Raw genomic sequence first — 16,091 nt, 5'->3', positions numbered from 1 at the left:
ACTCTCAGTCTTAATTTCTTTGACCCTGTTGCCAAGAAGCTTTCTCTACTTCATTCAAATAGTTTGTATTCTTTCCCACTTCTGATGCTCTGAAACAGATACGTGAACAAGCAAATCTTTGTGTACTGGTCTGGGATGTCTTTCCCAGGTGCTCAGTATGTTCAGCCAATATTGTCTCCCTAATTCTCAGGCCTCTAGGGAAGATAACTACAGCACTGTTTAACAATAGAGACATTTGAAAGCACTTGACTTTTACTGGCACCCTATCCAGCCACTGGAATACTTCCAACCCCAGGACTCAAAAGACTACTAGGACTCCATCCTCATGAGCCTGGGCCAAGCCTGGTCCTAAGAGCTGCTAGAAGTGAGGGAAGTGGGGTAGCAGGAGCTGTACAGGACTGGCAGGGAGGAGCGCCCAGCATCTGGAATTCACTGTAGAAGTTTGGGGAAGTACTAACACCCCCACCGGTCAGCATATAATTTCTTTATGCAGTTCAAGACTTGCGCACAGAGACTGTGACTACATGAACGGAGCAAAAGCCCCAACCTCCAGATCTCTCCCTGGAATGCCTTTATCTCAGATTGCCACAGGCTCCCTCTCGTACTTCATTTGGCTCAAATGTTACCTCATTAGAAGATTAGCCCCCACCTTGTGTTCTGAGCTCTCTGGCCCTCTTCTAACCATATCCCTTTCCACAGAGCAAGAAGCCTATGGGCCAAGCGGATGGGCCCACCCAAAGCTCCTGCTCCTCACCCCTTCTTAGGTCATACTGCGGGTACCCAAGGCCCTAGACTTCTCTGTCCCTATAGCACCAGGCCAGCTTCTAGAGAATGCAATGGCCTTTCCATCCTCTTCAGGAGCCAAGAAACAGCTACTTGCAGAAGGTGTGGATGAAGCTCAGACGTGCAGAACCAAATATTACAGGTGTGGGCACATGGCCCCTTGAAGTATGGGATACAGCTGGAGTACACAGAGTAGGAGGAAGGTCCGCGGCCAGGGACCAGTTACCACCGACCCCACCCCATTCCAGTGCACATCTTGGGGTCCAGGAATTCTAAACTTAAACTTGGCCTTCCAGATGATGAAGGTATACTGTCACAATGAAAGGATAGGAATTTTACATACCAGTTTAACTTGGTTTGTAATGTTTAAATATGTAGACATTCGATATGTGGGCCTCCATTTGTGCTTCTGACCCTGGCCCTGTAAATATCACGGGTGGGCCCATCCCTGACCACACTGTGTAAAATAAAATAGCACTTCCTCTGTCTCTCTGTTCTTACCCTATTGTATAGTTCTTCATAGCATTTGTCACCATTAGACCTACATATACTTGTATATCATCTCTCTATCCCTATCCCCACTAGAGTGGAAGTGGGTGACTCTGTAGAACCTTGGCTTTGTTTACTGTCTTATTCTTAGTAGCTACAGCAGTGCCTGGCACAAAAATACCACTCAGTAAACACTGAATGCATAATGAGTCCAGTCTCAGATGGCTTACAGATGAGGTGGGCTAACGAAAAAAAACACACAGGAAAAAGGATCACGTGTGACAACCCTGAGGAGCTCTTTCTCCGCGTAAAATCACTCCGCCTAGGAGCTACAAAAGGTGACCAGGGAACATTACCCACTAAACACCTTAGTACACTTGAACACAAAACTGGTTATCGGGTTACTTGTGAGAGGCACGCTTGAGTACGGAGGGCTTCAAGTAGACTGGAAAGTTAGCTGTGGAGGACCTGGGCTGCTGGGAGCCCCCACTGGAGGAATCTCCGCACAACCTTCCGGGGGCGGCCAGACCTGGGTGCCGAGGAAACCCTGGCTGCAGCGCCCTGGCCACGCCATCCGGCCCAGCGGAAGGTGGGGAGGTAGCTTCTCATCCATGACTGTTTCCCTTGGATGGCCACAGGCCTCACGGGTGTGGGCACATCTCGTCCCTGTGGGGTCATGATGATCACAGACCCGGAGACCTTCCCTCTTCTCTCTCACCTGCTTCTAACTCACATCTTATTGCGTGGAGGGATCCCCAGAACTTTCTTGGTACGGCATGAATCGGTCCAATCTATTCCAACTTACTGCTTTTCCGTTAGATAGGGGGCTCGTGAGAAGCCAAATGACCTCCTCGAGTCCCAGCAGCCACCAGAATACCGGTCCGGGCCTCTGCCCGGCAAACGCCCTTCTCATTTGGGGGTGGGGGCTCCCGGCCCCGGCTGCGCTCCCCGCCTGCTGGGGCCGGAGGCGGGAACCCGCTAGAGCGGTTCCCTGGTCGCGGCGGACCTCGGGGCGGGGAACGGGGCGGGGGCGGGGAAGAGGGCGGCACCGGGCTGCGGAGGGGGCGGAGCTCCAAGGCTCCTCCCCCGACGGACGCTGGAGGAGCTGCGGAGCGGCCGGACGCCCACTCGTCCGAAACTGGTGCGCAGTGGTGGGCGCCGCGGCGCAGGATGAGCTGGTGCGGCTGGCGCTCGGGGCCGCCGCCGTCGCGGCTGCTGCTGCTGCTGCTGGCGGTGGCCGGCGCCGGCGCGGCCCCGCGCTCCGCGCTCTACTCGTCCTCTGACCCGCTGACGCTGCTGCAGGCAGACACGGTGCGCGGCGCCGTGCTGGGCTCCAGCAGCGCTTGGGCCGTGGAGTTCTTCGCCTCCTGGTGCGGCCACTGCATCGCCTTCGCCCCGACGTGGAAGGCGCTGGCCAACGACGTCAAAGGTGAGAGGCGGGCCGGAGGGGGGGTCTCCTCGCCGACCCCCTCCATCTGCCTGGCCGAGGGCCTCTCCCATCCGACCCGCCTCCGCCGTCCCGGGGCCTCCGCCCACCTCTTCCTCTCTGCCCCTCGCACTTCCCCCCTGGTTTCCAGCCCTCAACTCCATTTTTGGCTCCCGCGCCTCGCAGTCTCTTTCCCCTTGGCCGGTGTCCCTAGCCTCTACCCACTCCTGGCGGCCCGGGCCCTCACACCTGCTCTGCTTTCCTGTCCGTCCTCAGCCGGCTCACTGCCCCCATCCCTGCGCCGGCCTCTCCTTTGTTCCTCTTGCTCTGCTGACACCTTATGGCCTTCTCTGCTGTCGCCTGTGGCAGTCCCCTTCCTCTCGCTCAGGGACCCATGTGGCCTTCCTGCCGAGTTCCCCAGCTGCTGTGGGATCAGTGATGGGGAGAAAAGGAACTGACACTCCGTCTGCCAACCCCTTGGCTGGTTGACCCAGCTGCTGTATAGACGTCTTTTTCTCAGCTTTACTTTTGAGACAGAGTTTTCCTATGTGGGTTCTAGGCCTCTCCTGACCTGCTGCCTCCAGCTCCTTACCTTCTGGGCCACATCCTCTCTTTACCCCTGGCCATGCACTCTCTCAGACCCTTCTGTTTAACCCATGAACCCAGAGGCCAAACTGAAGGCAGCCTCTTGTGTGTTTGGCCCTCCTCCATGTGCCTACTCAGTGGCCCGACCACTCGCACCATAGTTCCTTGATTCTAAGCCCCTCAGTTGTGAGACATACCGTTCATTTACTAACAGCATGAGGGGTAGAGAGATAACAAGACCACTGAATGTACAGAGAGAGATTTAAAGGCATACTCTATTACAGAAATGGTAAATTAAAAAAAAAAAAACAACTTAAGACTAGAACGGAAAAAATATGGTAATAATAGTAATTAATTATTTACAAGCGCTTACTATATATCTGACACCTTCCCGGGTAAGTACATGACATGTATTATCTCAGTTTCCTTTCCAGAATTTAAGGATCTCTGTGGTGTCACACAGCTGCCTAGCCCAGATAGTGGGTGTTTGGTGGGTGTGGTAGTAGTGATTTGGTTCTGATTTGCTGCCTCTGAATGAAGCTACTTCCTGATTGTGGTGCTAGGGCCCTCGCTTGGCTTCTGACTGGAAATTATCCCTGAATGAGGGCTGTGGGCATCTTAGGGAATAGTCCTTTCCTAGCGAGAGAACTGGAGCTGTTGTTTCCTTGCTGTGCTGTTGGTATTTCTTTTTTTTTTTTTTTAAGATTTTTTTTTTTTAATTCATTTGAGAGAGAGCGAGAGCACAAGCCTGGGAGAGGTCAGAGAGAGAGGGAGAAGCAGACCAGCTGCTGAGCCTGGAGCCCAACATGGGGCTTGATCCCAGGACCCTGGGATCATGACCTGAGCTGAAGGCAGATGCTTCACCAACTAAGCCAACCAGGCGCCCCTGGTATTTCTTATCAGCTCAACTATTCGTGGTGGAATAGTGCATTTGTAGGTGTTGGTTTTCTTTTCTTTTTTTTTTTTTTAAGATTTTATTTATTTATTTGACAGAGATAGAGACAGCCAGCGAGAGAGGGAACACGAGCAGGGGGAGTGGGAGAGGAAGAAGCAGGCTCCTAGCGGAGAAGCCTGATGTGGGGCTCGATCCCATAACGCTGGGATCACGCCCTGAGCCGAAGGCAGACGCTTTAACTGCTGTGCCACCCAGGCGCCCCTGTAGGTGTTGGTTTTCAAACTCAGGCTACGGCTTCCCCTGGGCAGCTTGCATAGTGGTTCCTGAAGTGGCCAGATGGAAAGATGTATGCATCTGTTAGCCATATGGTACTGGGAAGTTCTTTTTAACATAACTGATAAACCATTTTACCTCCAGTGCACATGTAGACACTTGTCTGCATGCCTCTTTGGTCCCATCACCCAAATGTGCCATTTCTCAGCAGCTCTTCACACTGTTTCGGTGATATCAACACATCTGGTCAGGGCGAGGGGGAGGGAGAGTGTTGAACATGGAACTGGAACACCCGAGAGGACATTAGGTGTTCAGGGAACCTTATGGGCCTGAAAATCATAAAAATCCCCAGGTCAGTTTCCACCTTGAGGCTATGAGAGGTCTCTAATGGCTACAGATGAACTCAATCTAGAAGATTCTTATAATTTAAGAATGCTAGAGGGAAGGGTTAGCTTCTAGCTGACTCATGTGTTTGGCCTCTTGCAACCCAGAGTTTTCCAATGAATTGCATAGCCAGACACTGACCCAGCTTACTCCTGGGTGAGGGTTGCCGCTTCCAAAAGGGGTCTTGCCCTAGTGCATGGAGTGATAATCTTCCCCTAAAAAATGCAAATCGAAACTTAATCTCCAGGAAGGACAATGGAAGCATCAGTCTGTGGAGATGAACCACAGTCAATGGGAAGTAGGAAATTGAGGTGGGAACCAGAGGTCTCCCAAGAGCCACAGGGATGGGTCAGCCCCCTTAACAAGATCGTGTTGAGGGGGAGCACCAGTCGAATCTGGTGTCAGCCTGTGATGATAAAGAATGCCCCCACTCCCATCCAAGGGTGAGGCCCTGCTGAGAAGCCAGGGTTGTTCTCACATCACCTCTGTATTACTGAGGTTTCTTGAAAAAATGGTTGTGGGCCAGCAGAGGGCTCGAACGCCACCCCAGGGCCTGTTGGAGTGTGCCCCCTGCCTTCTGCCAATGGTAGGAGTACCCGGGGTAGGAGGAGTGAGAATATGAAAAGTCATTAGGGGGGAGAAACGTTTTGCAACCCTGCCTAGCTGGCCTCAGGCATTTCATCTGACTGGCTAGGGCTCATTTGTTCAGTGACTTGTGGGAGGGGTTCTCTGGGGCACTTGTTGCCTTGGGCCAGAACGCTGGCTTCTAAAGACCTGGCTCATCCCTTCCTGTATTCCAGCATGGCTCTTCTTGTGTTGCCATATGTTTGGGAAATTGATTGTGTTCATCTTAGATCTTCATTACTCTTCACTGGCTAATCAATCTGTAAATATTTGTTAAGTGACCTCTGTATGCAGAACATTGTTGACATTGCAGTTTGGGAAATGAGCTACGCACAGCCGCACAGCAGGAAAGTTGGCAACAGTGAGAAGCTGTGTTTGAAAAAGGCCAAAGGAGTGGTTCAACCGTTTCTTGTAGGAACTCAGGGCAGGGCGAAGTCTCGGATGGCCAATCTGTCACCAGGCCTTAATTTAAGCAGTTATTTATTATACACTTGCCTTATGCACTTTGCTAAGAGCCTTTACAGGCCACTATTACATACCTTTATGAGAAAATATCTGAGCAATCGATGGTTTTTTGTTTTTTACAGATAAGTAACTTGCCCGAGTTTGTACAGATGTTAGAGGAGGTTCTTTTTTTTTTTTTTTTTAAAGATTTTATTTTATTTATTTGACAGAGACAGCCAGAGAGAGAGGGAACACAAGCAGGGGGAGTGGGAGAGGAAGAAGCAGGCTCCTAGCAGAGGAGCCTGATGTGGGGCTCAATCCCATAACGCCCTGAGCCAAAGGCAGACGCTTAACCGCTGTGCCACCCAGGCGCCCCTAGAGGAGGTTCTTGAAGCCGTCTCTTTCTCCCTAGAACCTAGGCAGGTGGAGAGGTGGGCAAAGCAGGAGGAGTACTCCAGGTGGGAAAAGGGCCTCTGCCAAGCCATGGAGATGACATTTATAAGGCATGGATGTTTGGGTGACACTGAACAGTGGTGGTTTGCCTTCTGTTCTTTTCCATGGTGTAGACCACCTCTCTTGTACCCTTGTGAACGCCTTAGTGCGGAGCCTGGCCCAGGGTAGGAGCCCACTGAACACTCACGCAGGCCAGTGGTATGAGCCTCACAGGATTCCAAATGAGAATGTAGTGACCAAGCCTTCTGCTGGCGCTGTGGCTCTTCTGGACTCAGGCCCAGGGTGTCAGCCAGGTGTGGAGGCCAGGGAAGGCATTTTATCTATCCCATGACCTCACTGCCCAGAAGTCTGCAACAGGGAGGAAGCGATGTGGTGGTGATGGCAGGGCACGGGCTAACTCCGTGGGGAGGACTCCTGGAGACTTGCATGGAGGTCTGGTTCTGACCACTTGACTAGCTCTTGGTGGTTTGGATGGGTCTGGCCTCTGTCTTAATAGGAGCTTCTTAACACGGGAGGACTCATGGCCATTTTTCTTGCTGAGAGTTGTTTGCGATCCAGCACTTGAACAGTTGTTCGAGCTGGAAAGGACAGGAGAGACCATCTATCCTGGTCCCCGTTTGACCCACGAGGCCCAGAAAGGAGACATGTGGAGCTCAGGGTGCTTTGGCCACTTATAGCTATAAGCAAGTTGTGTGACCCTGGGTCCATGCCCCTTCCAGGAGTGGTGACTGGGGGCAGGGATACTGCCTCTGACTCCAGAAGGAGCCCAAGACCCCCCCCCCCCCCACTACAGGGTGTCTCTTCACGCACCACCCCAGAGACCATAGATTTCCCAGTTAGGCCTGTGTCCCCACCCTTCTGCTCTCCATTTGCTCATTTACTCTGCTGTTAATAGAGAAAGGACTTTGCCAGGGCAGTAATTGCACCAGGAGACTTTTTTCTCCCCAAGAGAAGGGCTGGGCTGATAGTGCTGATGTTAGGGGTTAAGCCTGCAGGTTGTGGTGTTTAAGTCACCTGACACTTTAAAAAGCCTCCCTCGCCCAGTTCTGTTCCTCTTTGACAGCAGTGCACTTCACTTCAATGCAGCTTTGCATTACCAGCAGAGCACCCACATAAGGGTCCTCTCCATTCCTTGTACTATGACTAGAGTGAATGGTCAGGCCCATGGTGATTAGTATCAAACCAGAACTTTACATGTCATTATGGCTCATTAAGGTATTGACACTGATATTCCTGAGAAACATTCGATAGCCAGGACTCTCAGCACCTGACTGGCCCCAGCCTCCCCCTCCCCCTCCCCAGTACCTGGGGTATGGTTAGAAGAGGCCCCAGTTCCATTTCATGGATGACAGGGAATCAAGGTATAAAGATAAGGTGTCAAAGAGCTACCCAGGAGCAAGGGGCTGATAATTCCCAGGCATCCCCTTTCCCCCTGGTTCCCACTACTAACACCCTGCTCTAGCCTATCCTCCCTGGCTGTCCTGATTGGGAAGCAGCTCTCTGTCTTGGGCCCTCTTGAGACCAGAGGTTCAGATCCCAGGTTTACCACTGATGCAGTGTGCCTTGGGCATTGTTCTCCAATGTTCTTTTACAGGGGAGGAAAGCAGGTCTGGAGATAATAGCTTCTGCCTTTCCCCCGAGGGTAGTTACACATTGAATGCGGTAGGTTAGGCACACTACACACTCTGCTTAAACTCTCGGTACATAAAACATCATCATCTAAGAGCCGAGTCTATGATAGTGACTGGGTGCTTGAGTTAAGGAATCACGTCACTTGAAGAAGGCATTGTTTTTGCCATTCTCTCTTTCAGGGGGAAGATTGTGATCAGAGCAAAGGGCAAAAATAGAAGGGTAATACCCTGCCCCTGGCGAGGTGGCGAGGGGAGAGAAGTGGGTTTGAGTCTGGTAGCCCTGGACAACTTGGAGCCTTTAGTTGCTTTTGTGGCGTGGGGGTGGGAGTGGGGGGAGATGGTGCCCCTCTGCAGGGGCAGGAGTGGAGAGAGATCATCTAGGGGGTACCATGGGTGCCCCCTGAGCACTAGCTCCCTGTTCTGTCCCCTGCCTGTCCCTTCAGTCTTCATGCCCCTGTGGCAATGGGCACTGACTCTGGCCCAAGGGATGGCGGCCTGTACTCTCGGAGAAGAGAGGGGCAGTTGAGGCCTGCAGTCCTTGGTCACCCTGTCAGGTGGCTTTGTGAGATCCCTGCCAGTGGCCCTCCCTGATGGAAGGACAAGAAATTGTTCCTCTTCCACCCTTTTGTCTAATTGACTTACTTTTTTGAGAGGCGCCAAGTCTCTGCCGTGGGTCTCCCTGCACAAAGTGACCAGAGCCTGAGATGCAGAACAGACGGAGCCACGCCTACAGCGTGCCAGCTGGCCATAGGGGCTGACCTGGGTCTCCCTGTCCCGCCCAGGCCTCCCTCGGGCAGGGAAGAAGCCACAGAAGGATGCTGGGGTGCTCTTGCCTGTGATCCGGGGCAGCTCCTCTCGCGGGCCTTCACAGGTGATGGTGTCACCTTCGGCCCCAGCTGGCCCCCGAGGCGGAGGCAGAGCTGAGAGCCACCATTGCAGTCCTGCAGATGCTTTGAGCCGGGCCCGGGCCTCGGTCAGCTGTGTCATGTGGTCAGCGGTCTCGGAGTGCCTCGTGTGTGTGCTGCACAGCGGGGAAGCCGGCCAGCGAGGATGCAAAAATGAAGGGGCTCCTAGGGACGGACAGGCGTCTAACGGTGGAGGAGACCCAAGCAGGGCTCTGAGCGTGTTGCTCATGCGGGCCCCGTCAACTGACTGCAAACTTCCACTCGATTTCTCCCCTTCCGGTGAAGCCCGCGCTCGGTCCCCAGGGCTGGCCTGCCCGGTGTCCGCACCCCATCAGAGCTGTGTGCCACGTGCGGGCACCAGTCCCTTGCCACCCCGCGCTGTGTGTGGTTTGGCTGAAGCAGCCTCATTGTCATGGGGAACTTTAGTCGGTGCCCTAGGGGCACCTGACCCGGAACAGAGCTCAGGGGGCCTGCCTGGTAGAGAAGGCTGTTTTCTGTTTCACACATCTTGGGCTGTGGCCCAGCATGGTGCCATTATTTCCTCTGCAAGTGAGTTTCAGCAGAGGGAGGCCTGCAGCCCGGGGCCTGTTGCAGGAGCAGGGTGCCCAGGCAGCTCCGGGAACTTTTCATCTCCTGCCAGACTCTGGCCTCAGGGCTTCTTTCCCGGTGGTTTCTAGATTCCAGGTGCCTTTCCCTTCCTCCCCTGGGCTCCCTGCCTCTCTCTCTCTGGCGGGAGAGCCAGTCCTCACCCCTGTGTGCCACCCATGCAAGTAGGCTGATTGCCAGCACCTCTGGCTGCAGAGACCTTCCCGAGCATCCGCTGGGGAGTTCTAAACCTCCTGAGGCATGCTCTTCACCCTTCTGGAACTGATGCTCTCTAGAGGGCAGCAGGGACAGAGGCCATGTCGGGGTTTTTCCCCTAGGGGTTCAAGCTCATCTCACATCTTTCTTCAGCCCCTGCTGCCTCTGTGCCCCTTGCCCACCTCAGATTAATGGAGGATCACAGATGCCATTACAGGAGAGCATTGCTTGTGCTACGTAGCCAGGTCCAAAGCACGGGCTAACTGCAGAATGGCCAGAGTATCTCAGAGATCCTTCCTGAGGAAGGGATGACCTTTCTCGTGAGAGCCTTAAGGGCAGGTGCTCTGGGCATTGGTGTGGGTGAAGTGTGGCATGGGGGAGGTAAGCAGGCAGAAGTGCCAGCCCCTCTTACTTACCTAATTGTTTTTCTTTTCCTTTCAGACTGGAGACCGGCCCTGAATCTTGCTGCCCTGGACTGTGCTGATGAGACCAACAGCGCGATCTGCAGAGACTTCAACATCCCCGGCTTCCCGACCGTGAGGGTGCGTGAGAGGGTGGGGAGAGCAGGGGCAAGCAGGGGAGGTGCCTGTGGGGCCTGTTGCCAGCTGCCCCGTGCTTCCCTGGCATCAGAGCTCTGTGGGGTCCTCCCATGCTTCTGGGCTTGATCTGCTTCAGTCACAGCGGCCAGAGCGCTGTCCCTGTGCTTGATGCGATGACACCTCTTGTAGAGGCAGAAAGGGATGTGAAGTGGGAAGCTCATTTGGTCTGGCAAGTTCTGCCCTTTAAAAAGGAGGGGGCTGTGGCAGGGGAGGGGAGTTGCGATGGGCTAATTTCAGCTGCTCTGATTGGAGCCATGAGATGGTTATCACCTGGGCTGGTGAGAACCCCCAGCTGCCAAGGGCCTTTTTCCAGTTCCTCTCCCTCCTGTCCTCCCAGCCTTAGAGACCTGATCTAACCCTATAAAACCCAATTCAGGCTCTGACCCACCCATGGTCAGGATCAGATTCAGGGGGCCTGATGATCTCCCAGAAAATACCAGTGAGCTTCATCCTCATCCGGCAAGTGCCTTGAGTCCCAGTAGCTCAGAAATGACCTGTCAGGGTAGCCTCACCCCATGGTCAAATGCCAGTGCCTCAGGCAGCAGGGATCCCCATCACGGGAGTCATCACACCCAACACATGAGGGCTTTGTCACCCCAGCTCTGGCTGAAAGTAGTGTGAGCTCTCCAGTGAGGCCTTGCCTGACAACCTGCCCACTGTGGGGCATCAACAGCTTAATTAACATCTGAACAACTTCCAAGGCTCTCAAGTAGGAGGCTCTGGGAAGCCGAGGATGGCAAGGCTGTGCAGTTATACTCAGTGCCCTCCCCAGGGCTCAGGCCCAGCTATAATCCAATTAGTTTGCTTCCAAATTAAAGAATCAGAATCTCTCTCCCTACCTCCAGCTATAATTAGGCTCCTTCTACCAGAATGGCATCTAGAAAAACATTTCCACTATAACCACTAAGAATAATCTGGAAGGGCCTCTGAAAGCTAAAATGCCAAGCACTGTCCCCTGAACAAGATATCTGAGCTCAGGGGCCTCAAGTTCCAAGCAGAACCATGAGCCGGATCTCAGCCTAGTTACTCAAGAGAATTTGTCTGGAAAGCCAGACTCCAGGCTCCAGCAAGAATGTCCGGCTTGAACTCCATGTGACCTTTCTATTCCTCATGCCCAGTGAAATCCTGCTGGGCTCGAGATTCCCACAGACTGAGAGGGCTCCCCACTACATTCTTTTTTTTTTTTTTTTTAAAGATTTGATTTATTTATTCGACAGAGAGAGAGACAGCCAGTGAGAGAGGGAACACAAGCAGGGGGAGTGGGAGAGGAAGAAGCAGGCTCATAGCGGAGGAGCCTGATGTGGGGCTCGATCCCAGAACGCCAGGATCACGCCCTGAGCCGAAGGCAGACGCTTAACCGCTGTGCCACCCAGGCGCCCCTCCCCACTACATTCTTGTTCCCACTTGGGGTCAGGCCTAGACCCCAGGTTTAGCTGAGATCAGGTTGGTCTGGGGAGCAGCTCCTGCCGTATCATGTAGAGGTGCCAGTAAAGAGATTGCTTATAAGTCCTCTCTTTTCAGTAAAAGGCCTTCCTGGCAGGGCCATTGCTTTGCTTTTATCCTCGTCACAAAACATGTAACTGAAAATATTCAAAATTACTGTCCAGGGGAGGACGAGGATCTCTGTTGCTTTTGCTGAGCCAGGGTGAGCAGCCCTGTGCGGGAAGCTGTGGGAAGACCAATGTGTCTGGAAGAATCCTTGTTCACAGGCTGATACTCCTCCCAGTGAAGACTGGCCATGGGGGTCCAGCCCCCTTGGAACAGGTTTGGCATTGGTGCCAGGGCCGGGTCAGGACATCCGGGGGGACGAGGGCAGCTTCTGTGGGACCTGGCACCCGGAGGCTTGGTGTTTCCACCTGGCTGTGAGGGAGGCGGCTCAGGCAGTCGGGAGGTCCCGACGCTCCCAGCGCCTACCCAAGTCACGCAGCACACGCAGCCCGGCTGCCTCCAGTGATTAATCATCTCCTGCACCGCCCAGCTGGCTGTGGGAGGGGAGCTGAGAGGGCCCCGAGCTGGGAGGGCCCTGGGCTGGTCGTCTTGACCTTCCCCAGCCTCCACACAGGCAGTGCCTGGCTGGGCCTGGCAGTTCAGTGCCAGCAGGGAGAGGCCCTCAGAGCCCTGTCCTCAGGACTCTGGCCCAGGGGGCAAGTGGTTCTAGCTTGCGCTGGGTCTCTACTCTAAGGCCCTAAGCAGTAAGATACATATATTTCACAGTGAGATCCAAAAGTTGGTTTGTAAGTGATCGCCAACACGAAAGTTTCATGAAACGATATTTATTCTTCCTAAATGCGGTACACGCTGCTATTTTCTGTTCCATTAGTTTTTTAAAATTAATTATTTTTCAGCTTATTTTTTTAAAATACTAGCTGTGGTTCGCTAAATTGATGTTACAGCTTACTACGAGGTTGCTTCTAATGTTTGGAAAATGCCCCTCAAACATTGCCGATCTCCGGAGAGTCGGGTGTGCCTGTGGGTGTCATGGCTGGACTCCCTGGAAAGCAGTGCAGACCCTCGAGGTCGGCCTGGCTGCCATTGGGCTTCTCTGCTGCCCCCCACCCCCGGGGTTGGGCCTGTCCTCACTCCTACCTGTAAAGGCTGTGAGAACTGTAAGATGAGGGCACACGTTGAACAAGGGAAGAGAGCGTGTTGCTGGTGTGATGGAGACAGACCTACACATGAGGCTGGGCCACCCCTGGGTACATGTGTCATTGTCCCTTTCCTCTGCCTCCTGCCCCTTGTCACCATTCAGGAGCAATGAGCTTCCACTAGCCCAGCCTGTTTAGCAAACACCTGGCCCTGCAGGGCTGGCTGTGTCAGGGGCCCATCAGTCTGGAGCTGGAGCTCAACTGGAAGAAAACAAAGGTGTGGGGGAGGGAGGGAGGGACCAGCTGACAACAGGTTCCGGCTTAGGGAACCTAGAGGCTGGAACTCACAGGGAGAGGCCTTGCCATGGGCCACAGGAGTGTCCTCAGGGGGTCATCCATCAAGACCCCTTGTGTCCAAAGGCCTGCCCAGCTGGGATCAAGATTCCAGAGAGCATCAACATTGGGGTGGGAGGACAGAGGTCTCCCCTTTGCAAGATTCTGAGATGATTGATGTGGGTTCGAATCCTGGTTCCACGGCTTACTGTATGTACTGGATGTGACTCAGAAGGTTGTTGAACAGTGTCTCAGCAACAGGCCTCAGTTCCCTTTGTGAAAAATAGGATGATAATATCTGTACCTAATAAGATTGTTGCCAAGTGTGAGGTGAGGTCTTACACACGAGAGTGCCGAGACACCGTGTGGTATTACTTGGAGTTCAGTTAATGTTACTTGGCTTCCTTCCCACCGTTGTGTCTCCTCCCTCAGTCACCCCATGGAGCTCACGGTGGCTCGTCTGTGGGCACTGCGTTTCGGCAGTCTGTCCGTCAGCACCTAGTGAGTGAGTGTTTGCTGGGGGCAGACGGTGAGTGATCTGTATGCAGTGGATGCCAGAGGTGCTCACCTGGGCTCACTGAGTCCTTTCTCTCTCACAAATCAGGAGACTGCATGGAAGAAGGGGACTTCCACTTGGTGTCGAAGGATGCATGCAGTTGGGCTAGGAAAGAGGAATGCGGGCTGAGGAGGAGGTCAGAGCAGAGGCCCTGTGTGGGCAGGAGTGTGACATGTTGAGAAGACTGGTCTGGCTGGGGCAGAGGTTCATGCGCGGGGCGGAGGCAGGGCTGAAGCAGGGCTGAGGCAGGGCAGTAATGTCAGGGCCCTGGATTCTGGGCGGGGAGGTGGGTACCCTGTGACGGTACAGACACTAGGCTGTTAACCTTATGTGGCTCTTGTGAGCGGGGGAGATGTCAGGGAGGGCGACTCCTGCCTCTCTCTGGAAGAAGGATATGGGCCCCCAGTCAGCAGTCACCTGCTCTCCTCTGGCCTCCTCCACAATCAGCCTCCAGCGTAGGAATGGTTAGGCATGTGGCTCCTCCTGGGCTCACCGTAAGCTGTTTGGAGACTGGGTCATTTTCTTTGAAACTTGTTTTAAAAGCTTGCATTCCGTGTCATCGGTGGTCACCACTGGAAAGCGTGCTTTCCATTCAGCCTTATCTGATCCTAGGTAAAGGCAGTTGCTGGTTGATGTTGGTGTTGCTCTTGACAGATTGGTAGAGACCCACCTCATGCCTCTGGGGAGACATGAGGTCTTCCAGGAGCACCAGCGTTGGGGAAGGCAGAGGCTCCTGTGTGAAGGGGTGGAAGGAAAGGGACCAGGTGCCGGCCGCTTCTGGAAAAAAGAAAACTCGCTGCTGACATCTTAATTACCTGTTCCCAAGGAGTTGTGGAGGTTTCCCCAGGTGAGGCACACGCCTCCAACAGCTGACTTAAGAAGGATGCATTTTAATAGGAGGACAAAAATGTGCCCTGACTAGATTGTAGGATGATTTTCACATGACTGTCTACAATGATCAAAGGACAGAGCTTCTCTGTTCTACTGAGCAAATGTCTTCTGAGTCCTTCTACATCCTAGACACTGTGGGCCTTGCCCAGATGCCCAAGCATAGTCCTGTCCTCAAGAACGTTCAGATTTCAGGCCCATCGTAGCTGAACTGTAGGGAAGAGGGGCAGTGGAAGGTAAGTTTCAGAGTTTGGGTCAGATCCTGGAAGGCCTGTGAGTTTAAACATTATTCACGGGTAATCTGGAGTCATGGAAGAGATTTGAGGAGGAGGGACACAATCGGACCAGAATGGTGCCACTAAGCAAAATGGCAATGAGGAGCAGTTGGGGAATGAAAAGATGGAGCAAATTAACATTTCTGAGCTCACGGAGGGACAGGTAGGGACTGTTGCATTAGTCCAGGAAATAGGTGGTAAGCCCTGGCCTGGACAAGGCAGCTGGCCTAGAGGACTGTTGAAGAATCACAAAGGTCAAATTCACAGACCTTGTCCACTGACTGGCAGATGGGGGAGGAGAAGATGCCAGTCTGGTTAATAGGGAGAGGACATGGGGTGAGACAAGGAACACAGATGGAGAAACAGGTTGGGGGAATGGTGACTCGGTCTTGGAGGGGGGTGGAGGCTGGCACCTGTGTGGAGGGCACCAGGGGTAAACAAGGCTAGGACAGGTGAGGACTTGAGACAAAGGGTTCAGACTGAAAATCGTTTAGACCAAGTACATGACATTGACAAGGAAGACAGACAGTAGGCTCATTTGTTCACTCATTCACTTGCTCCTTCATTCAGAAGCAATGATTGACCCCTGGTGTGACGATACTTCCCAGGGCTTTTTTTTTTTTTTTTTTTTTTAAGATTTTATTCACTTAGTTGACAGAGAGACAGCGAGCGAGAGAGGGAACACAGCAGGGGGAGTGGGAGAGGAAGAAGCAGGCTCCCAGCAGAGGAGCCTGATGTGGGGCTCGATCCCAGAACGCCGGGATCACGCCCTGAGCCGAAGGCAGACGCCCAACGACTGCGCCACCCAGGCGCCCCTCCCAGGGCTTTTTAAACAGAAAGAGTGTCAAGAGCTGATACATGGCAGGTGGAGAGACAGGGGGCAAGAGATTGTGGGGGCAGTGGACACAAGAGAGGAGTCAGGGGCGAGGCTAGGACAAGGGCGAGGGGAAGGCCGTGAAGGTGGCCAAGCAGACCTGGTCAGTGTTGGGCGAAGCAAGGGAGGTGGCAGCATGAAGGCCAAGAAGAGTGTCAGGAATATGTGATACAAACATGGCAGACCCTGGCCATGTGGGGAAGGCAGGCGGTGCTAACATCAGACACTGCAGAGAAGGCAAGGAGGGGCCAGAGGGGTCAGCTGAGCCGGGGTAGGGGGCGGGGGGCT

General features: G+C 53.6%; 1 protein-coding gene across 1 annotated transcript in view; it reads left to right on the top strand.

The window, feature by feature from the left end:
• Nucleotides 1–2,337: 2,337 nt before the first annotated feature.
• Nucleotides 2,338–16,091, top strand: part of QSOX1 (quiescin sulfhydryl oxidase 1) — a 35,252-nt gene continuing 21,498 nt past the window's right edge. Inside the window, exons 1-2 of the mRNA XM_026509155.4 lie at nucleotides 2,338–2,701; nucleotides 10,135–10,235. Coding sequence (XP_026364940.2) covers nucleotides 2,443–2,701; nucleotides 10,135–10,235 — 360 coding nt within the window. The 5' untranslated portion in view covers nucleotides 2,338–2,442. The remainder of the gene's footprint in view (nucleotides 2,702–10,134; nucleotides 10,236–16,091) is intronic.

Source organism: Ursus arctos, unplaced genomic scaffold (genome assembly GCF_023065955.2).
Source record: "Ursus arctos isolate Adak ecotype North America unplaced genomic scaffold, UrsArc2.0 scaffold_2, whole genome shotgun sequence".
Taxonomy (NCBI): Eukaryota; Metazoa; Chordata; class Mammalia; order Carnivora; family Ursidae; genus Ursus; species Ursus arctos.
The sequence above is the reverse complement of the archived record's forward strand: the minus strand, read 5'-3'. Positions and strand labels throughout refer to the sequence as shown.